At 36.8% G+C, this 23,998-nt stretch overlaps 2 protein-coding genes across 4 annotated transcripts in view; one reads left to right on the top strand and one right to left on the bottom strand.

Moving 5' to 3' along the window:
- bicc1 (BicC family RNA binding protein 1) overlaps positions 1 to 16,452 on the bottom strand; it is a 103,785-nt gene extending 87,333 nt beyond the window's left edge. The window contains exon 1 of one of the 2 annotated variants that reach the window (XM_079851682.1): positions 16,155 to 16,452. In XM_079851682.1, coding sequence (XP_079707808.1) covers positions 16,155 to 16,347 — 193 coding nt within the window. In that variant the 5' untranslated portion in view covers positions 16,348 to 16,452. The remainder of the gene's footprint in view (positions 1 to 16,154) is intronic. The other variant, XM_079851683.1, reaches the window with a different exon arrangement.
- Positions 16,453 to 17,266: 814 nt separating this feature from the next.
- Positions 17,267 to 23,897, top strand: LOC307147170 (DNA-directed RNA polymerase III subunit RPC4). 2 transcript variants are annotated; one of them, XM_079851697.1, is made up of 9 exons: positions 17,267 to 17,346; positions 17,677 to 17,851; positions 18,030 to 18,076; positions 18,870 to 19,018; positions 20,342 to 20,466; positions 20,551 to 20,653; positions 20,756 to 21,018; positions 21,428 to 21,580; positions 23,127 to 23,897. In XM_079851697.1, exons 1-9 carry the CDS (start codon positions 17,336 to 17,338, stop codon positions 23,277 to 23,279), a joined length of 1,179 nt encoding a protein of 392 aa, XP_079707823.1. In that variant the 5' UTR covers positions 17,267 to 17,335; the 3' UTR covers positions 23,280 to 23,897. The 2 variants fall into 2 exon arrangements, with proteins under 2 accessions (XP_079707823.1, XP_079707824.1); XM_079851698.1 differs by having other exon boundaries at positions 17,273 to 17,346; positions 17,677 to 17,873.
- The last annotated feature ends 101 nt before the right edge of the window (positions 23,898 to 23,998 follow it).

The raw sequence follows: 23,998 nt of genomic DNA, 5'->3' as shown, positions 1-23,998 counted from the left end.
ACACCCTACGGTCTCACGGACTTAACGGAAACACGCACGTGGCAGCCATTGTAAGTCCACAAGACCGAAAGTGCATATGAAGTGAGCCATTTGGGACAGGGCCAAAGATTCTCAAATGACTCGTCAGATGAATCAATCTCTCTAAATCCCGCCTTTCCACGAGCTACTCTGCTCTGATTGGCCAGACAGCTCAGTCTGTTGTGATTGGTTTACTGTGTACAACGTGCACGTCGAAAAAAAACCCCGCCCATTGCCGTCAGCTGTCCTGAGGCTTCCTACACCGTAAACTAAAGACAGCGAACAATGACGTCGATTTGACCATATCAATGCGAGCATGAGTCCGATGATAAAACACTGGAAGAACTAGGCCTAGTCATTCAACCCGAACCTCCATCGCAAGGACGACTCGAGCAGGACTCAGTGTTTCTCAGTGATGCACTACTCAGTTTGAGGTACATTATGAGATGTTGCAACTGTAATTCCTCACCATCAGCATTAACAAGTGCATGTCCATCAACAAACCGATTATTTTACTTGTACTAATTTATTTACCAAGTATTCTTGTAATATATTGCGGTGAACACATGGAAACTGTATCAATAACAGTGCATGTATGGAATGTATACATTAGCCGAGCTCCAGCGTGAATGACTGATATGAATGACTGATGTAACATAAACGTTGGTAAAACAAATCTTGCTCCATGCTTAATCTTTCCTCAAAGTAGTGAGAATGACAGACAATCTGCATTAATAGACACAGTTATAGGTAATAGTGGCACACAAACCGATTAGCAGAAGTGTTTAAGTAAGACAGTGATAACGTGAGTTAGCCAGTTAGCAGGAGACCTACACAATATAAAACTCAAAACTAAGTATTTTGAACACCATCTTTCAAGAGCAAGCGGTTTGCGAATCATGCATTGAACTCCGAGATTTGAGAAGCAGTCGTCAGTGAAATAAAGGGAACACAGCAAAAGTTTAGGATTATACTGTAGTGATATCATGGTAAAGATTAATTTTAACCACTGATTCTTCACATGCTCATCCTTGGGCAGTGAAATAAAACCACACATTCACATTGAGCACGGGGTCTTCTGGACATGATGCTATCCAGTATCCACAGGAATCAGCTGTTGGTTTGAGGTTCAAGTTTTCCCTGGTGTCTGCACGTGCAATAAGTGGGCGGGCAATATGCTAATGAGTCGACTCTTACTTTTGAAAGACAATAACTTTATGTACGGTGCACTTTCAGATTTAAAACTTTGCAGGATGTTTTCATTCACTTATAGCTAGGCTATGTTACACACTACATGAAAGGTCATTTTCAAAAATCCATAATAGGGGCCAGTAAATGAATAAATCAAGATAGAAAACTTAACCACATGTACAAACATGGTCTAATTCTTTTCTACACAACTGGCTCATCTCAGGTAAGTATGCACGAATGGACTTCTTTATGACAAAGATGCTTAGATCATTATGGCAGTATTTTAATAATTAAGTGTGACGGTTCTGTCTCAAGTATATTCTTGAATGGAGAAATACTGTGGTTTAATCCCGCTCTGTCATAACTGTTAACACTATAACATATTATTAGTACTCCTGACCTAAATGCAGTGGAATCTTAATGGTCAAGGCTCTGGCCTGCAAACACAAGGGTTATAAGTTCAATTACAGATGGGAGTAACGAGATCTCATTCAGTTGCTTCAGAGGGATTGTATCTTTTACTTGTGCACTTTAACTTGCTTATGATGGAAAACGTATCTATTAAATGTCATTATGCTGGTTCAATGAACCTCTGCGGGAACAATGGCCTGCTGTCGCCTAGAAACCACCAAACAATCGCACAGATGTGTGTGATGCTGCCGTGTCCAAGGCTCCAACTGGATTTGCTGACCTCATAATTGTTGGCTACAATATCATGAACTTTCAAACTGATGTCATGGAAATGTTGCACAATGCAAACAGCAGAATACTGATGGTTTGGTGGTTTTTGAATGCATAAACAGTGGCAAGTTAAATGCATCACAGATTACAAACATTTTAAAGCCTCTATAGAGACCACATTACATTGCATTAGGGACCATGAGCGCACAATGTTTGTGACATTTAAGTCACAACACTATGATGTAATTTGCTCAATAACATTTCATATCAAGCAATGCACAGATGACTAGACAATGAAATCATTCTGCTCTCCGCAGATGTAGGAGCAAATATCAGATCCAGCAATTATCATTGCTTCATCAAATGAAATAAACAACACTGGATCTATTAATTTTTTTTTCAAAAATGCTTTTAAAAAGGAATTAAAAAATCAATGATAATTAAATACACCTCTTCGATGATGAACAAAATCCACTTTAATATGTTTGTGCAGCTTAAAATGTTGACATAGCATTTTATTGTTTTTCTTAAAGACCCCCTGTGGTGAAAATCAATGTTTTTAATATGTTTTAAGACAAATCATGAGCAAATTTATCAGTCAACAACATTGCTGAGTATTTTCTGCAGTGTACCAAAGAAAGTTTAAAACCGACCCTGTTTCCTACCATCACAAACATGTAACCAATCCCGTCAACGTACGGGGCAGGGCTTTTCCCCGGGGGCAAATGTTTTCTTGCTCTGTGGGTATTTTAACACAGTGAGCACAAGAACCACTTTAAAAGGTTAGTTCACCCAAAAATGAACATTATCCCATAATTTACTCACCCTCAACCCATCCTAGGTGCATATGACTTTCAGTCAAACACAAATTTAGAGTTATATTAAAAAATATCCTGGCTCTTCCAAGCTTTATAATAAGCGTGAGTAGAGCCTGAGATTTTGTAGCCCAAAAAAGTGCATCCATCCATCATAAAAGTAATCCATACTAGACTTGCATACGGTCTTTACTGGAAGCCAGTGATTATAGTTTATAAAGTTATAAATATGGATATTGTTCTTACAAAAATGCATCATTTTGCTTCAGAAGGCCTTTATTAACCCCCTGGAGCTGTATGGATTACTTTTATGATGGATGGACACACTTTTTTGGACTTCAAAATCGAAGGTACCATTCACTCCCATTATAGAGCTTGGAAGAGCCAGAATATTTTTTTTAAATAACTCTGATTGTGTTTGGCTGAAAGAAGAAAGCCATAGCCTATACCTAGGAAGGTTTTTAATTTTTGGGTGAACTAACCCTTTAAATCAGGTACATATAGCAATATAGCGGGGGAATTATGTATATGATATAAATTACAATGGTATGATGAACTATATGCCTTTGTCCACTTACTTTCTATGATGTTCAAAGCATTTCTAAGGATGCTGATTTTTAAAAGGCAGCTGTGACTCTGAGACGAGAAACGGAAACATGGTTTGTTAGCAACACATTTTTTAGCTGTTTGATAACGTATTCAAGCCAAAGGCTGATCATATTAATTACTGTAAGAGAGCGATACATAATTAAAACGCATTACCATTCTGATACATCGACTTGTAGACGACCCTCTATAACTCGCTCTTCCTTTTCTTCTTCTGAATCAGTTCCAGGTTAAAACAAATATGGATGAATTAAACCAATATTTCCACTTGCTTTGTGTAGCGTTTACTACAGCTGATCGAGTGGATCAGGTAGTCCAAGTTTGTGTGACTGAGTGGAGGCGGGGCTAATTTGTATATTCATGAATTTCACTTATACTTGGTGAGTTCCACTTTGCTTTTAGACATACACTCACAAACTTCCCTAAACAATTCCCCTCGGGGAAATCCCAGGCGCCATTTTGAAGTGAGTTCCATCTTGTCTAGTGGGCGAGGGAAGTTTGACCGAAGGAGCGAATCAACTCCGATGTACACTTCAAGCAGCTCTATATCCCACAATTCAACTTGATTGTGAAGTCACAGCAGATTGCGCTTAAAGGTGCAATAGGTAATCTTGGAAATGCTAACTTTAGCCTGGTAGCATTGAAAGCATACGATCACACCCTCCCTGCAAATCGCCGTCCAAAGCCACGCCTCCTCCAAAACACATGAACACACACACAGACCAGAAGCGAGAGACGACCAGAGACAACGTTATTGGATTACATCATGTATCATTCACCGGTGAGAAAACTTTCAAATACATAGAGTAACAGTAATACAATAACGAACGTAAACAACTGTTTGCCTGCCATTCTCGCTCTGTTTGCACAGCATACGTGAATGCTGATGACGTATGATGTCTGCTAGACAGGCTGCGCAGTGGTGTGCATTGTGCAAACACATGTTGACTGACAGGAAACACATGCTATCATTTCATTCGGACCAAATGAAATGATTGAACATACATTGAACATTATATTGGTCTTACGCCTCCTACAGACGATATATATTTATAAAAATACATTTAGGCCGCTTAACATAGTGATTGCCATCAGGATATGAGGAGACTTTCAACCAGCATAACAAAAAAAAAATTCTGTAGAGAATCACCTATTGAAAAATACATTTTTAGAATTTCGTTCTGCATGCTCATGAGCAAAACACATCGAATCAAACCTATTACTGAAAATAGAATAAACATTTCCAAAAATGTATGAAAAAAACAACAACATGAGTTCACTACAAAGATTACCCTTTCATGAACTTGGCAGGCACATAAGTTTTAAACTAGATTTTTAAAGGATATCTCCTTTCATCATCTCGGATATCCTTTGTCTCTGACCCTTGAAGAGAGTAAACGGAAACCATTAAAAATGATAAACAAAGCTTGCAGTTTGTCTGCAGATTGTGGGACATCGTTCACATGTCCCAGCCGAGCGTGAGTCAGTCTAGAAGAATGCACGCTTTCTCCAGATTATCTGTGGATGGAGGGTACACACCAGCAACATACGCATTATCCGCCAAAAGCTGGACTCAACAGCGAATTGAGAAACCTTTATCGGCAGCTGCCTTTCTTGGCTCTGTTTACTGGGATAAATATCCGTCAATGGCCGTGTTCACTTTAAGAGTCTCCCAATTAAAAGTTGACATAATGTAGATTGTATGCTCAAGGCACATATAATTTTAATAATAATTTTAAGTTTAAAATGCACGTTCCAAAATATAATATTTGTATTCATGTCACATGCAGTTTTGAAAATATACATACAATTAAAAAAAATGTTGATTTAAAGTCAGCTTGAAATGGAAATTCACCTTTTCCGTTTTTTTTGTTGTTGTTTTTTTAAATGCATGTTATAGATTGGGAACAATTCATCCAAGCATGTGTCTTTTTTGACCCCCTAATTTTTTATAAAAAATGTCATAACTCTGAATCAAAACCTGCTAAGGGCTAGTAACGGAACAATAGTTTTAAAAACTAATTTTTCACTATTATTTACAAAAGGTTTAAATAAAAACATTTAGTTATAAGAGACAATAATAACAAGAGTTCATCAAAACCACTCCTTTCCTGGTAAAAATTAACTAAGATATTCAAAAGTCAATGAATTTGTGACAGCTGAATGTAATATTTTTGACAAGACAAACGTTAATGTTAGTCTCTGAGTAACATAATTTATTTAAGCCACAAAATAAACTTCATTCCGTAAAATAAGTATAATGAACTACGCAAAAAACATTTTGAATGTCTCCATCATGTTTTATAATTACCCAAAAATCAAACATAGTTCATCCCTCACACACATTATCATGTCTGTCAAAAACTTATGCTGGCTGTCGCTTGGAATATTACAACTAAAAATATCGACATTACACACTCGGTCATCAGTCACTTCACTGAATACTTGACGGCTATGAAACAAATAATTAATACCTTACTATAAATCTGTTTTCAAATCTACATCATTTTAATATCACAACATCGATGTCTGTCAAAAAATAACATGCACAATACACAGTAGTATTTATGAGAAGGGGTCCAGGGAGTACACGCATTTCCTGGAAAACCCACACTACCAGATGTTTTGAATGCGTCAATGTGTTCCGAGAAAATGGCGGCCAGAGAGGCTTCAACGTTGTTTGTCAACGACAATAACGTACACAATACATAACAAAATACATCAATTTGTTCTTCACTCTGTGAAATTGAATCAGAATGATCAGGGAACTAAGAGAAATACTTCTCTTATTAGAGAAATACATCACACTGCATGCTAAAGAGAATAAACACCAATCCAGCTGAAAAATTTGCGGGGTTAGTGAACATTGTTCAACATGTGTTGGTTTTGACGGATATTTTTATGCACAAACTGCACATTCTGATTTCTGACATTCCTGATTTATATATTTTCAAAGATTTTCTATTCTTGACTTTTTTTTTCATAATTTTGGCAAGAGATAAACTGTAAAGGAGTGTTCTTGAGATAATTCCCTGTCATGTCCAATTGACCTTTCGCCGGCCCCTCCCCCAAAACGGCCATTGTCCAATCACACATCATAGCAACCGTTACTATGTGAGCAGGTCCGACAAACATTAGCAAGATGGTGAAGCGTGCGCCCATGGCGTTTGTAAATCGGACATTACATACCCCGAGAGATTGTCTGGAGGAGTTGTGTTCTTTCCATTCCCAAAGCCGAAAACACAACGTGAGCGGTGCCTACAATGGATAAAACAGTGTGGACGGCCCCAATCCCAGTTAAATGTGTCGAACATTACGATTGCTGGCTGTGGTATCGATGGCTACTTCAAGTTTTTTTTTTTTTTTTTTTTTCTGATCTGAAAAACTATCCTATCTGTAACTCAAAAAACATAATATTGTCTGAACCGCGAGTTTTATGATCCGTTGCCCCACTAATAAATATTATGGTCTCAACCGCGATTTTTGTGATCTGTTGTCCCCCTAATAAATATTATGGTAAGTGCATTATGAAAGACAATCAATGAAAGTTATTTAGATGCAAATTAAGGCTATGTCTGGTTAAACAGTTATTGTGTGATTTCGTTTATTGTGCTTTGTCAACTTGAAGCATGAATTTGAGAAAGAAAATCATTTTTGGAAGAAAATGCACCACATACTTCTGTCAATGATATAGGCCTAAGTTATAGCTAAAAGATTGTAAAAGCTTTCAGTTCACCTGCCTAATTGTAGTTGAAAAGTAAAATTAAGCTTGATTAAAGATATAGTGACTGATCAAATAAACTACAGCATCGGGAATATAACTCCCATGTGTTGCAGCATTTAAAATTTTAGTCATAACTTAGTGTTATGCGAAAAAACACACATTAGAAATTATTGCTGACAGCACTTTTATTTTCAGAGACAGTTTTTTTTCTTTCACACAAAAACACAACAGTGTCTTACAATGCTTTTAAACACTTGTTTCCTTGTTCTTTGCCATAATCACAAATTATGTGTATGAACACCGGTAAGCATTAGCCTCGATAGAGACGTAGATAGTAGTCGTGTCTCCTTCATTGCGTATTTTTATATTATAATATATCCCTCCACTGCATACTGTAACCCTTTTTGCCTCAATCTGGAGGATATCGCGGAGGTATTGCTCCAAAAAAGGTCACTGACACGCACGGGTATACCTTTTTCAGTCATGGCAATCTGTCGCGCTGGTCGTGTTTGACCATTTGTTTGTCGGACGTAGCAACAGTAACTAAGGGGGGCGGGGCTCGGCGAAAGGTCAATTAGACTCTCATTTGCTGATGTAATATATATTATAAATTGACAGGTGATTTTTTATAAAATGTAGCTTGAATACTATCTTCTCAGTTGTCTAAAAGATAAAGGCGATTATCAAAGTTTGATAAAATGTTTTTTTATCTTTCCAATATATATATTATATTATATTATATTATATTATATATATATATAGCCTATATATATATTCTATTCTGCCATATATATATATATATATATATATATATATATATATATATATATAAACATTTAATTACCCCTTAGTAGATTTTGACTTCTTTTTTTGTGAACAATTGTTTAGTAGATTTTGACTTCCGATATCTTCCAGAGACTTTTCTCTGGTGACATATGCAGGACTTGAACAAACTCCGCCCCTTTCTTACAATCGACTGCAGGCTTGCATTCAAATCTGCCATCATCCAATCAACAACTGATGGATCAAACCAAGTCCCACCAACCTATATTTGTTTTCACTTGTATGTACGTCAAAATATTGAAGGAAATGGTCTGTTGGTAATTCCGTTACATCGCAACTTTCATGTCAAGTGGCATAATCATTACTTTCAAACATATTTTCAAGGTAATTTTTAATAATTACATTTTCTTGGGGTTATTCTATTTGATGTTTGATAATCTAAATGCATGATTTCATAAAACTTTAAAATATCTATAGTTAATCTAAAAAAAACTGCAGTACTATTCTATAACTTTATTGTACTATAGTTTTTTAGGAATTATTTTAATGAGACCTTTTTTCTACATTTTGATCTTACAATGACCTACACATTTTTACTGTAATGTTAAATAAACATATAAATCATATAAATCATATATATATATATATATATATATATATATATATATTAAAAAGATATGTATTTTTACTTCAGAAATGAAAACATTTCATTGAAGAGTTGTATCATTAGGCTATATTGCATGTTTAATATATTTCTGAACAACTTCCAGAAAAAAAAAAGGCCGCCACGTCATTGACCCTTAGAGCAAAGTTCCCACATATGCAGGCGGTTTAAATGCTGCTTTAAGCTGCCATCTGGGAAGCAACAGCCAGGCATGCACCAATTAAAAAATAATTCATCCCGTAATCCTTATGCCTTAAACTGTGCATAATGTAGTGTATTTAAGTGCAATAGGTGTGTTAAGTGAATAAAGAAATGCCAGTCACATTACTCATTCTGCTAGGAAACTCTTGGGTGGATTCTACCCAGTCGTTTTAAATGAACTGAGAGGTTCACCTAAACACAAACTATGAAATGTAATTACAGATTATTTTTGTATATAATGCCAATGCCAATGGCAAAAAATGTTTCTTCAACATAAATGACAGTAAGACATGCCTATAAACAACTCCTGACAATGTCATATCCAAGATGTAACACATTTACAGGTTTGATTGCTTTGAAAAACAACCATTTCGTTTTCGACTCAAATGAGTTGAGTTAGTAGCTGTAGTGTAATGGCTCGTTCTTTTCCTTGTCATAACAAAGTCTCTGGTCCGCGCCAGCATTTTTTAAAAACAGAGACTCTCCAACAGCTGCAGTGAATTATGTGCTGTGAGCGCTGGGACTCTTCCGCCCACCACCTCTCAAGGGTCCCTCAGACCCGAACAACACAAGCCAGGGTTTCCTGAATGGTCCCAATATACTTGATTCTACCAACCTTTACAGACGTATTTCCATTCTTTCCTACATTTATTGGCCTTTTGCATTGTATTACATTTGCTACGTGCCAACTGAGTTGCTAGGCTTTGTCTGTCCGACGTTCTTAAAACGCCATACTGCTATGAACTCAAAGACGAGGTCGCAGCGATTCACCTCAGCAGTAGTTCTTGGGGAGAATGCCACGTTTACCCTCTGAAAGCTACAGGGAAAAGTGTTTCCCTAGGCCTCGATCCAGAGGACAGTTAGCCCCAAGCACATTCCACACCAAACTCACTTCCTGTCTCTATACTTTCATCCAACAGACAACAAAAAGATGAACTTTTTAACCAGGCCTCGGCCAAGCACGCGCACAAACATACCCAGAACACAGATAGCCAAAGTACACTTTTAAAACACAAGCAGTTCCAGAATGTACTCTTTATATCTCCATAAATAGAAGGTCAGTTTTGTGTCTCAGTTTACTAGGAATATAGAAAGCTAGGATACTTAGTAAATAAATCATTGTCTTAGTAAACAGAAGTCTTTAAAATGGGAAAAATAACTCCAAAGCCAAACCACTTTTCTTTGGTGGAAGAAAGTTCACCTATTTTCCACATTATAAACACGCTATAAAAACTGAAGTGCATTACAAAATAACCAGGCAGCAACAATGTATAATTTGGGCTCTCCAGAATGGATCAAACCCATCTGTGATGATAAGAGTTATGCTTATTAAACAAGCCATTTGATCCCTTCCTGTTTGGAATCTTAAACAGACTGCTAGTTCACTTCGGTGCCCGCGTCTGACCTACGGTGATCAAAGACGTTGAGATGTCATGTAAACTTGTTTGGGAATTTCTTTTGCAAGGGTACTTTTGCAAATCCCCAGCCAAGATTTGGGAAGAGAAACTGTTTCCATCTCATCTAAGACACGCAATGAAAAACAATCCGGGCTTTGGAAATTTGGAAAAACCCAAAGCCCTTGATGTAGACTGGACAGAGAGTACTACTCCTTAATTGTGCAAACACTATCTAGAAAGTTAAGAAATTGGAAAAATAAACAATTACCTAAAATCTACGCAATCATTGACTGCTAGACACTTAACTTGACCCATGAAGAGGGCTTTCAACATCACCACTGCATTCCTATAGTATATCCTGAACACTTTGGCCATGTTCACACAGCAGCAGAATACGGTCGTCAGTCCTAATACGGTTCTGTTCACACACAGTTCGGTTATTATAGCTACAATCAAACTCACACCCGTAAATTTTCAGGACATTTCACAACCACATTTTCTGAAAACCAGCACTGAACAAACTGGACTGGACTGTTGTCTGTCAAGCTGCTGCCAGTAAATGAAGATTGATGACTGATGAATTTGAAGCTCGTAACTCTTGTAACATCAAAGGTGATAACACTTTTCAGTTTTATGGATGTCACCATCTTTAATATTACTTTGGCTACAGCCGCCATGGTTACTGGTAAGAGAATTACAGACAGTATTTGAGACACCACTGTAAGTCGCTGCTTGAACGGGACATTTCGAGACTCACAATCCCAAAAACGAACAGTGTGATCATAGCCTTTGACTGCTCCTGCAATTTGGTCTCAGAGTAAATAAAGCAGGATATGTCACAAGAATCAGAGACAAAATATCTTGATTCATAAAAAATAAAATAAAATTCAGTTCAGTTGCATAACTAGGCTACTATTTATCTGTTTACCAATGACTAATTTAGTAATGAGCTACTAAACAATGACCAATGATATTTTTAACATTTATAGCTCTTTATACAAAAATTTAGTGGGTTACCATTCTATCTACTGCCTAGGGACTATGTAAGGCAGAATCCTAACTTAAAGGGATACTTCACCGATTTTTCATATTAAACTATGTTATTCCCTTAACTAAGACGAGTTGATACATACCTCTCTCGTCTCTCGCTCTGGCGCGCGGCGACACTTCGATAGCACTTAGCTTAGCCCAGTTCATTCATTAGGATCCAGACAGAGATGAAGCTAGAAGTGACCAAACACCTCCACGTTTTCACTATTTAAATACAGTTACACGAGTAGTTACACGACCAAGTATGGTGACACAAAATAAAACGTGGCGCTTTTCTAAGCGGGTAAAAAGGATAACTATAATGTATGGCGGAATAGCACTTGGGACTCGGGAGCACTTCGACTCAGCGCAGTAAAAAGTCACGTCTGAAAAATCCTCTCCCTCTCACTTCTGTCATTAGAACCAACGTGACTTTTTCGAAGTGCTCCTTGCTCCAAGCTAAGTGCTATAAAAGTGTCGCCGTGCGCCAGAGCGATTGAGTGCACGCACTGAGACGAGAGAGATATGTATCAACTCGTCTTAGTTAAGGGAATAACATAGTTTAATATGAAAAATCGGTGGAGTATCCCTTTAATGCAACCTCATAAGTGACAGACTGAACACTATATTGGCAGCAAATGCTTCTCACATAAAGTAAACAAGAAACTTGATTCACAAGTGATTTCAGTAGAGTTTGGCATTAGCATGTTGATAAGATAACAATGTGATACTCTAATAGCCATAAAAATAATTGCATAAAAATAAATGCACACTCTCCAAAACCTTCACTCTCTCTGTTCCTCTCTGGTGGAATGAGAACATCCCGTCTTTTAGGAAGACGCAGCTCTTCCGCAAGCACTCAATTACCTCACACTCTTAAACCAATGCACACACACACACACACACACACACACACACACACACACACACACACACACACACACACACACACACACACACACACACACACACACACACACACACACACACACACACACACACACACACAAACAAATAAAATTGGCATTTCTTCTCTTCTCTAGCTGGTTTCCTAATCAAGTTGTCTAATAAAGATGGCATTTTGTACTACAACGATTGTACAATGCTCTTTGATGAATGATTTGTTCTTCTTCTGTAAGTCACTTTGGATAAAAGCTTCTGCTAAATACATACATGTAATGTACATTGCACATACATTGCATATTGAATTTTCTTACTTCATCATTTAACAGAAAGTATCTCAGCAGTCAACATAATTACTACGAATGCACCGATATTGAAATTCTGACCAATACCGATTGGACAATAATTATATTCATATTATAGTCAATTACTGATAAATGGAACAGATTAAAATTCAATAATATTTTGTCAGAAAGAATAAATAAAATATAAAACACTAAAAAACTAAAATCAATCTATTTAAATGCAAGTGCATTTGAGAATCACAAAATTGTAATGTATGGTTTAAAAAATGAACATTAATTTTGATATCTGCTAAAGATTGCATTTAACAGTGCTATTAAAGGGGTCATGAATTTGTTGTAGAAAAAATGTATGTAAAAATTCAGTTTATCCAAGCTTTCTTAATGTTAGGATCAAAAGGAAGGTGATGCAAACACAAAAAATTGGAGAAGCAAGCAAGCACGATAAATATAAATATCCTATATATATATATAAACTGTATAAAATATTGTTAGAATATATTTCATGCATTCCTTCCTATGGGAGCTTGTTTCCACCGCGGAAATAAAAAAGAAAAGAAAAATAATTGCGATTCTGCAATTCTGACTTTTTTCCTCCAAATTGTGAGATATAAAATCGCAATTGCGAATTATTAAAGGAACACGTCGACTTTTTGGGACTTTAGCTTATTCACTCGCACCCACCGCTAGCCTAGCTTAGCACAAAGACTGGAGGTAAACGGCTCTAGCTAGCATACTGCTCCCAATAAGAGACAAAATAGCGCCAATGTTTTCCTATTTACATGTTGTGATTTGTATAGTCACAGCGTGTACAAATAACAAGGTCATATGAGACATAGCCATCTTCTAACTGTATACATACTGGGAACTATATTCTCAGAAGGCGAAGCACTGCTACTTGGGCGGAGTGATTTGCTCGCAGCACCTGAGAAGCTCTGTGGTGAGGAGCAGAGAGTTCGCTCAGAGTTGGAGTAAATCACTCCGCAGAAGTAGCAGTGCTTCGCCTTCTGAGAATATAGTTCCCAGTATACGGTTAGAATATGGCTGTGTCTCATGTGACCTTGTTATTTGTACACGCTGTGACTATACAAATCACAACATGTAAATAGGAAAATGTTGTCTCTTATTGGGAGCAGTATGCTAGCTGGAGATGTTTACCTCCAGTCTTTGTGCTAAGCTAGGCTAGCGGTGGGTGTGTCAGACAGAGTTACGGCACGCACGGAGATGAAAAGGGTATGTATGGACTTATCTAACTCTGGGGGATACGGTGAATAAGCTAAAGTCCCAAAAAGTCGGTGTGTTCCTTTAAGTCCAAATTGCGAGTTACACTTCCAGCAAGCTTCCATACATTCCGAATAATTAAGATTAGCACTTTTTGGAACAGCTTTAGGGAACCTATGATACATTGAAATGCTGCCTACGTATAGGCAGCTCATTAGATTTTTCAACAGACTGTACATTACATTTTTTGGGCGCTGATCTTCAGGCATAGAAGCATACATCATTTTGACACAGTATAGTGCAGTGAACATAAGATTAAACAGAGACAGAGTCATCTATGGACACATTCCTGCTCAACATAATCTACACAAATTCAAAAAAATGATTACACATCTGGAACAGAAAATAAATTCAGGCCTCCTTTGTGTGATTCATTCTAAAGAATTCCAGTTTGACAGTGTATTTCGTCCACTTGAGCCAGCTAAAATAGTTATAAAATGAAATGATTAATGGTTCTTCCCATCCAAAAGGCATAATAAGATTCATAAAAGCATTCTTGAATGTTGCTTAACTGCTCATTATATCTGATGGAGTAAGTGCTTTTGGAGCGCACACCTGTGATGCTAACATTTCTGAAAACATGCATAGATGAGCAGTTCACAGATTTTAAACATGAAGGTTGAACTTGGAACTCGATTAACAACCGTTGCGTCCTTCTTCAACAAAATGGCACTATATCTTGTAACAGCTGCCAATGAAGTATGCATCCATCGACAAAATGTGAGATAATCTGACATGCTAGGAAGTCAATTAAAAGAAAATCAAAAATACCTATTTTTTTCTCACAATAAAAGTGCTTTCTACTTCTATGGATATAATTGTTTTGGATAACACAAGGTCACTTAATGTTTGAACTTTAGTTTTATGATATATATTATCTAATTGAGTAATGCTAAGTTCCAATCATTTAATTTGGCAAATAAATCTCATAATTTACATGAGCTTCTCTGTGCATCTAGAAGAATCCTAATCTTAGTTCACCCAAAAATGAAAGCCTATATTCAATCCGTTCATCATACAAAGCGATCAAGTCTCTTCCGACTAAAACCAACTCAATCCATATGTATTAGTTTTACGATCTCTTTATGAACTTTTTGAAGCAATTACAGCTGTCAACGGAGGGACAAAGACTTCATTTGTTTTCCGAAGATGAACGAAAGTCTTACGGGTTTGGAACGACATGAGGGTGAGTAATCAATGACTGAATTTTCATTTTTGGGTGCAGCAAGCAGGTTGATCAAATACACTGTAAAATCCTGTGAGGAGATGCTGAATGACCTCAGCAGGAAGGATTGCTGTGGTGAACTGAACCTAGAGACTATGCGTGTGTAGGATGATGATGATGTCCTTTTCTGAACTCACTCAGAAGAACCATTAAACAACATGGAAAGCATGACACGACATGGACAAAGCATTACAGAGACCATCAGAGCATTTTACCATCCTTACAGAGCCGTGGATGAGAAGCCCCGGACCATTTTTGTAAACTGCTTGATTCATCCACCAATTGAAAAATTAAATAGTAAGAGATTAATGGAAAAAGTGGCATTCATTAATGTTTTGCGACTCTACTAATGCCAATACCATTTTTACTTTTTATCAGTTCTGGATTATACTGTTTTTCAGCCAATCATCTGAACAAAAGCCACATGCTGTCTGAATCGTAAGCCAAAAAATTACAATTCATTGTCCAAAAATTACATTTAATTTCATCCTTGGCTTTTATGAAGCAGTTAACCACATTTCCACTTTACAATTACTTTGACAAATTGGGGAAACAACAATTAAAACTAATGTCAAAAGCAAAGATGCTTTAACACTGCACCCTATTGGTTGAGCTGTTCACTGCGCACACAGTTAATAGGCTACTAGATTTTTAGCCTATATTTATATTATCTTAGTCCTCTCAGTACCTACATAAAAATTGGGGTTTTACACTAAACTTACCTAAATATTCAGAATGCCTATCAGAAGAAATATATATATATATATTTCAACAATATTCAACAATGAAGTGGGAAAAGGCAGTTAAATTAATTCCAGGCATTAAATAAACATATAAGAAACAAGAAAAACTAAACAAAATAATAATATGAAGCATCAATCCTTAAAATACTCATTAAAGACATAGTTTATATGTTATTATGTTTTCAAATGTAGTTATTACTACACACTTTCTTTGAAACAATTGGAAGCTCTCTGCAATTGAAAACTGAACGATGGAGCCTCACTAGTCAACTGGCTTTTTAAAGTCTGGGCATGGACTCTCTTTCATTAAACTAGCTATATTTAAACTTAAGTTTCTGAAAACAAAATTGTCATGGAAGCGAGAATTACACACAGGAGATGAACAAAGGAGAAGAGGAAAATAACCGGCTCAGCTCTGCAGATGCTGGAGTCAATGCATTAGATTTTACATTACTATTTGTAAAGTTCAGTTAAGCAAGACAATTATTAACAGCAATGATGCCTTCTTCTGAGTAGTTAACTTTGCAGAGTGTTTATTTCTTCCAAACTCTTTAAAAATTGGTGATTTTTTCATGGACACAAGAGTTTTACCTAATAACATGATCTCCAGTTTTTTCCGGTCCACTCGAAACCTCTCCTCGGTCCACTCGGGGTCCGGAGGTGCCGTGGGTCCGCTGGAGTCATCCTCAGACACGGGCAGAGGGGAATCAGTGCTGCGCTCGCTGTTGGAGCCCGGATCAGACTGCTGTAAGTATCCGCTTAAGGGTTCACACTGAGCGGCCATGACTTTCACAGAGCACCGCTGACTCTCCGCAGCCGTCAGATCAGATTATTCCCGCGGAGAGTGAGCGCCAGTCATCGCGGCCACGGGCTCTGTGTGAGTTACACTGACCGGAGGAGTTTAAAGTGAGGGAAGGCAAAAGTTGAGCGCCGCCCTTTGTTCAATATGAGCCAGAAGGGGGTCTGTGGGTTCTAACATGTTGCGAGCCGGTTCAGAGTCAGCTCAGCTCAACCCATGATGCCCCAAAATGCTACACGTGTGCCCAAAATGCTGTCTGGGGAAGCAGTTCACGTTTTGAGACACAGACAGTGTTTACAAACCTAATATAGGCATATATTTGGTGCAACTGTCCATAACAAATGGACAGACAGAAAACTATTTTAAATAGTGTCTTAATAATAAAAAATTAAAAACGAAATAAATCATATTGTTATCTTTATGTTTGTATTTTATTATTATTAACACTGGGGACGTAAAAAAAACCCATAATAACAATGTAATATAAATATTATAATATAGTAGGCTAAACAGAAGTTGTAAAATACAGTTTTTTTTTTGTTTTTTTTACAAATTTAGATTTTAATAAGACCATATGAGATAAATATTGACTATACATTTTACATGTATAAATTAAATATTATTTATTCAATAATGTAATGTAAATAAAATAATCACAGTATATAAACAACAGAGTCTATTATAATAGAATATAAATAATACAGTAAGTTTATTATAAACAGTATTTATCATTATTATTAGTTATTATTATAATATAATTATTTTACAGTTTAATAAGACAATTGTAACACCATAAAAGACCTGAGAGAAGTTTAGACTATAAATACATTTTAGATAAAAAAAAATAACAGTATATAATATAATAAAATAGTCTTTTGTGACTTGATGCCTATATTTACTTTCTGAATCCGGATCACGTGACCCATGAAGCTTCTGCAAGGATGTAGCTTTCAGCTGGACGAATTTTAAAGATATGAATTTCAAGTACGTACTCTCTTTATTTTCACTTAGATGTACTCAAGGAAGCTGTATTCCTTTCTTTATTCCAAATCTGGCAATGCAAATTATATTACGTGGTATTAAAGACTTAGTGTTGTTAGCTTAGTTTGCTATCAAAATGGAGGCGCGCGCGTCTTTAAGTGTATTGTCAGTGAGCGCGCAGCAGCTGTGTTTACATGAGCTTTTGTTTTATAATAACACCCATTACCCTCTGACGTTCTCTGTACCATTTTATAAGTCTGAGTAATCATGTATGATGCCCAATACAAATGTTTAGGCATGGTGTTTTCAGTAAGTGTTTCTGGGTTGTGGCAGGATGTCTGAACAGGGAGATGGGGGTAGGGATGGAGAGGGGAGCTCATCTGCTGCTTTCAGAGCATCATTTGCTGTGGGTAGAGGACTACCATCCCGAATATCACTGAATCCCCCTCCGCCAGGCAGACTGACCTCTTTGCGCTCCAGAGATCTGACCCTGGGTGGATATAAAAAGGTCCCACCCTCTAATGTCAATGGTTCGGTATCAATTGTGGTTTTTGTGCTACTCTCAGTTTTTTTTAATGCAAAATATATTGCATCAATAGATGCAGCATGTTCAGTTCAACATTAAAAGAATGCTCATATCTAGAAACTTTACACTTCTTGACTCACTGAGTATTTTCCCCCCACAGAAAACCTTTGTACCAAATGTTCACTCTGTTCGCAAAACTAAAGATGAGTAAGTATTTTCAACATTAACTTTATTTGTAGTACTTATGTTTTATAGTTGGGAGGCAGACATCTTGTAACTACGGCTACTAAAGTGCAAAAAATAGGATTTTTTTATGCACACGTATATATATTAGGGGAGTAAGTTGGACATTCCATGATACGATCTGACATTTATTCTCTTAGCCGGCGATGCAGAATTTGCTGATACCTAAACTTGTCGTTATATATGATTGCGATTTGATTAGATTCAGGAGCCTCTGTGATATATATATATATATATATATATTGATAATTACAATATTACATTGTATTAACTCACAAATGCAACCAAAATATAACATGAACAATTAATAAAAAATAAGAGAGTTTAGTTGTTTAAATAATATAGAAAAATTAATAATGATGAATAAAGATTAAGTAGCACATTGGATCAATTTGACATCATTTTATAACAGTCAATCAAGTCTTCTAGTATATCTTATAGATTTCTAAAAATGTATATCGATTTTTACGCATTGCATCGATACATATCAGTGCATCGATATTGTTACACCCCTAGTATGCATAAATACAGTATATATACTGTACTGACTTCTGTTAACATTTTTAAGGTAATGATGCAAACACAGTTGAATCAGAGTTTTCAGTTCATTGAAACTTCATAATTAGGCTATTATAACCCTGTTTTCATTTAACTAACAGAGATTCATTTCAAAGTATTGACACATCTGCAACTCTGGTAAATGACAGGTGGTTCTGTCATGTAAACCGTTGTCAATGTGAACTCTTGTTTTCTGGAGGTTACATGAGGAGACTCGCACTGCACCAAAGAGAGCGAGAAGAGAGAGGGAAGACAGGCAAAGAGAGAGACAGCGACGAGAAAAACCTCAGACTATTCAGTCTCACTCTATTTTTGAGCAGGGTCCTGCAGACACCTACAGGAAACCAGGTAAAGCACACTTTTAAATCACACAATTATTGACATTTTATTTGGACTGTAGAGCCAGAGGAGAACTGGCCTCCTGGTGTTGCCTGGTTTCTCCCATGATTTTTGGTTTTGTTTTCATTATCCATCATAAAATTAAGTTTTTCATTCCTTGCCATGAAGTAGATTTCCATCCAAAGCTGTGAATTTAACTTGTGCGCAAAATCGGAATATCGCATAAAAAGCGTGCTGAAAAGCAGCGCTTTAATCCATATGTTCAAGAATACAAAATCGTCACTTCCTGGAAATTGGCACAAAATATCTATAATATAACTGTCAACTGTGGCTCTTTTTTCATACATCACAAATTACTTGTGCCTCAAAGTAAGCAAACTAACAGAATAAACGCTGTCATGTTATCTTACGTTTGAATGCCTGGTGTTTGTTAAGAAAGAACAGTGGCATCTGCATCCCACACTCTTACCTCAGCAGAAAGGAAATGTTCCACGGTAGAAATAGAAACATTAGTATGTGTGTGGGCCACAGAGAGATGGAGGACCTACACTTCACACTGCGGACTGATCATAGCTCACTGACCACTCCCCTGTCATCTAAGAGCCAAGGCAGAGCAGGTATGCGCATAGCCAGATGGCATTTACCTATGACCTTCGGTATAAGCCAGGCAGTGAGAATGTGACCGCAGACTGTTTATCTCTTACCACTTCCCAGTACTGAACCTAGTCTGGAAAATGATGTTGAAGTGTGGTATTTACAAGCTGCATACAATTCTTGTCCTATTCAAGCTGAGCTGCGCAGAGTGCTCACTTCAAAATGGTCAAAGTGTGCAAGAGCACTGGATCGTGCTTTACAGCCATACTTTCAATTAGCGCAAACACCGAATTCACCGAAAACACATTCACACAAAATTGTCAAAATACCAGTCTCTGCATGTATTCTCAAAAAACACAGTTGGTTATGTCTTCAGTGAACATAAACAGTTGAGAAAGAAATCTGCTGTGTATCATCACGTTGGAGCCGTGCATTCGGCCTTAAAGTGACAGCAACCTATAAATACCTGCTGCTGTTTATGTCATTAATGTTAATCAAACAACAAAACACAGCTTAAACAAAGATTCATCTAGATTTAATTTATATATTATTGTTTAAATACACTATATTACATTTAGGATGAATTATTACATGTCTGTACCTGAATATTACATTTAGACTTTACTTTATTCGTAACTTTGTTATATTGTTTTATTATCTATGCTTGTCCCCCACAGCCTCGTAGTGGTAAAATGAATATTAAATACCAAATCAAATTTCAAATGTCTGATCTTGCAGGTAATTGGTGCAGCTCTAACCTGGATGGCTGTGATCCTGCACTGGTCACAAAATGCATTAAAAAGGAAAAGAACAATACTGCGGATGATGATAATGAAATTTTACAAAAACTCCAACGAGATGATGTAAGCCAAGTCACAATGACCCTTTATCATCTTGAAAGGTAATCAAATAGTATATTCATGTTTTTTTCTGGTTTAATTGTGCAGTTTTTGGATGATCCTGGATTAAAAAATGATCCTAAGCGAAGACCGATCAGACTTCCACTCCATCAGTCATGCTCATTTTTGTCAACAGAGGCAGCTAGTTCATGTAAGTTACAGTTTATGCTAGCAGTAATTTTATGTTTTATTGCCAGTTAAATTGTTTTCATGCTACTTACAGTAAAGAACTGAATCCAAGACATTTTTGCAGTTAAAGAGAGAGCATCTGATAATGTACTGAAATCACCCAGAGCTGAGCAGAAATACCCGCTGCCATTGAGGGGAACGTCTGCATTCCCACAACAACCAACGGTTGGAGAACTTTTCCAGCAGCTAAGTGTTTCAGATCAGGAAGAACTACTGTTTATTCAACTTCCTGATACCATACCTGGTCAACCTAAAACCTCAAGCCCAGAGAAAACCAAAAAGGACGACAAAACTGAAGACAAGCGCTCATCACAAATTAAAACTCTGGTAAGTTCTCGTTTCGTATTATGCCACTTGAAGGAGTCAGTTTTTTTTTCTTTGCCATAACTTTTCATGTTTTTCCAAAACAGTTTTGACCTTTTTTTAACTAAACTGTATATTTTTTTCCATTGTATATTCTTTTGCAGCTCAGCTTCAGTATACACTCAGTTTCTCTCTCTCTCTATATATATTTTTTTTACATAACGCATGTTACTTGTAATGTGTTACTCTCAATACTGCTCTTTTTTTCACTGGGTTTTGATTTCTGTATATAATTAGTATGATTTCATAGCACACTTATAAAAGAGTTTGATTCCTCATGAAATCATCCCTTGAAGGCAAATTGCACTCAATTTCAAGCATTTAATATTATCTTCAGTGTCCCCTTTTAATGCTATGATGTATCATTTTTCAGGATCAGCCTGATAAAGCCGCTGTACCTTTGCTGTCTGACTTCTCTGAGGGTCTGATTGGAAAACTGCAAATTAGAAAGTCTGGTAAAGTACAACTGGTCATGGGAAATGTTACATTAGATGTATCAGAGGGAGCGGCCTTCTCTTTCCTACAGGTAAGTTAGTACATTGTCATTTTAGTTGCAGTGTAGCAAAATAATCTAGTAAAGATTGATAGATAAAATCAGTTGGGACTCGCTCATATTTATTTAATTAAATCAAAGCCTTTTGAAGTATAATCATTACATTAAGCCATATTGCAATTCCCGGTTTTCTGTCCTCAAATTTAAGACCTCTTGAAAATATAATTAAGACTGTTCTTATACCATTTAAAATATTTTAGATTTTGTATGGCTTTAAATTTGATCTAATGGAATTTAAGACTTTATATAGACCTGCAGGAACCCTGGAAAATGGTCAGTACTTTTGGTTAGGGGTGGGTCAAATGGCAAAAATATTATCACAAATTTTTTTTCAGACAGGATCACGATCCACAATCTTAACAATATTATTTTTTAAAGTTTAAGCACAATGAGAATTGAAAGAAAACTTAGTTCAGTACTCGCGTGCTGTGTGACAGGCTTTTAGTGTGCGTACGCTTAAGGAGTAACGTTAAACGCTCAGAAAAGCTTATGACATAATAAAATTTTAACTGGCAAGACTTTAAAATGTATACTGCTGCGTTGCTAAAAATGTGATGTGAATGTACGTTGTGTTGTATAATATTGGGACGAGGGCGCCAGAACTGCAACTGATAGGCTGTGCACTGCAGCTCGATATTACGATCTCTCTTCAAAGGTAGCTAGTGGAGACATTTTAACATTCACAATCTAAAATCGTGATTTCGCACAACCCCTTGTTTGTGTCGATCAGTGCATCCGAAACCGCATGCTGTTTGAGTAGGTACCACATTTCAATTTGAATGTACTTTTGCGAGTCCGTATAAAAGTAAGTTCTATATACTATGAATGTAATCCATACATACTACATCCGCTATGTTGTCATCATCATGTGACCTACCAGCGTCAATTGTGTCGCTTCACTGCCATTCATAAATCCTTTCCCATGGCCTCATAGGATAATAAAGTGTCCGTCGAATAGGTCATCTGGTGACTTTTAGCCAGCTGTTTTTCAAATACTATGGCCCTGTCCCAAATGGCACCCTAAGCACTCGCGGTCTTCCTACGAGTCCGCAGTTTCGTGATGTAACGCCGCTTTGACTGGCATCAGTGCGGGCTCTGCAAAAGTGTGCATTGAGGCACATATTGACCGCAAAGGGGGCACTCGTGAGCACCCTTCTGAAACCTAAAATGACAAATGGGACACCTTACAGTCTCATGGACTTGACGGACACGCGCACGCGGCAGCCATTGTAAGTCCACAAGACCGAAAGTGCATATAAAATGTACCATTTGGGACAGGGCCTATGTATTCGAACTTACTACTCTTTAGGCGTGCGGTTTTTCGCATTCTATTTAGTGGGGAAGTATTTAATTTCGGACGCAGCGTACATGTCCCAACAATTGTTGTCCCCAGTGTAGCATTCTGGATTGCCAAGCTGATATTGAAGTCAACTGGATCTGTTTTATTTACTGAAGGACTGTATGACGGATCTCGTTTACATGAAATATGTTTCATGGGATTTGATGTTTGTATCTGCAGCAACTTGTTTGTGTGCGGCTGTCAGAGGGCCTCACCGGGGACATGACTGTGCTAGGAAACATCACACACAAGCTGGTGTGTTCACCTGATTTTGAGACTTTACTGCAAGAAGCCAAATTGCCATCTGATCTCTGCCCGGCTTCAAAGTCCTGATTTTATCCCACAAGTAAATATTTAAAATAATGTAAATAACTGTTTTTAAATGTGGGGTTTTGTGTCCTTACAAAGTACTGACAATTATTATAAGCCAATATTTTTATTTAAACGGGATAGTTCACCTAAATTGTTGGCATTATTTACTCATGCTTCTTGTCATTAAACAGATTTTAGGGGAATGGAATGGAAAAGGGCAGCTTAAACATTCTTTAAAATATCTCAATTTGTTTTGAGGCCTGTTTCCACCATGACCTATAATGATAAAGATATATAGAATCCATCCTACTTCTAGCATTCAGAGTGGCAGATGACAAAAAAGTATGTTTGCAATAAACAGAACTTAATAATTTGTTGTTGTAGACGCTTATTTAGTTATCGTTCTTGGTGTGAACGGGCCTTTGGACAGAATAAAACGGATACCGGTTGGGAGTGTGACATCAAGTAAATGACTGTTATCACTTTGAGGTGAACTATTCCATGTAACATTAGAAAATGACGTTTTAAAAGTTTTCATGAAATTGTATAGTATTCTACTGTAAATACCTTCTGTTGCTTTTATATAAAATGTGAATGTTTATTTTGTAAGTAAAGACATACAAAACATGGTGTCCTCTTTCAAAGCATGATATGCAAACTCATTCTAAGAAGCAAATGAAAACTGATGTCAGTATTACGGTTTATGGCAAGTTAAGAAAGCAATATAGAAAGTAGTCAGT

This window comes from Squalius cephalus, assembly GCF_949319135.1.
Source record: "Squalius cephalus genome assembly, chromosome: 19".
Taxonomy (NCBI): Eukaryota; Metazoa; Chordata; class Actinopteri; order Cypriniformes; family Leuciscidae; genus Squalius; species Squalius cephalus.
Note: the sequence above shows the minus strand (reverse complement) of the source record. Positions and strands in the feature narration are given on the sequence as shown.

Bases quoted from the DNA above. Each gene is read 5' to 3' on its own strand.
- LOC307147170 (XM_079851697.1), top strand. The intron at 17,852-18,029 runs GTCCCACCCTCT...TTCCCCCCACAG, and splicing joins CCCTGGGTGGATATAAAAAG to AAAACCTTTGTACCAAATGT. The intron at 21,019-21,427 runs GTAAGTTCTCGT...ATCATTTTTCAG, and splicing joins CATCACAAATTAAAACTCTG to GATCAGCCTGATAAAGCCGC.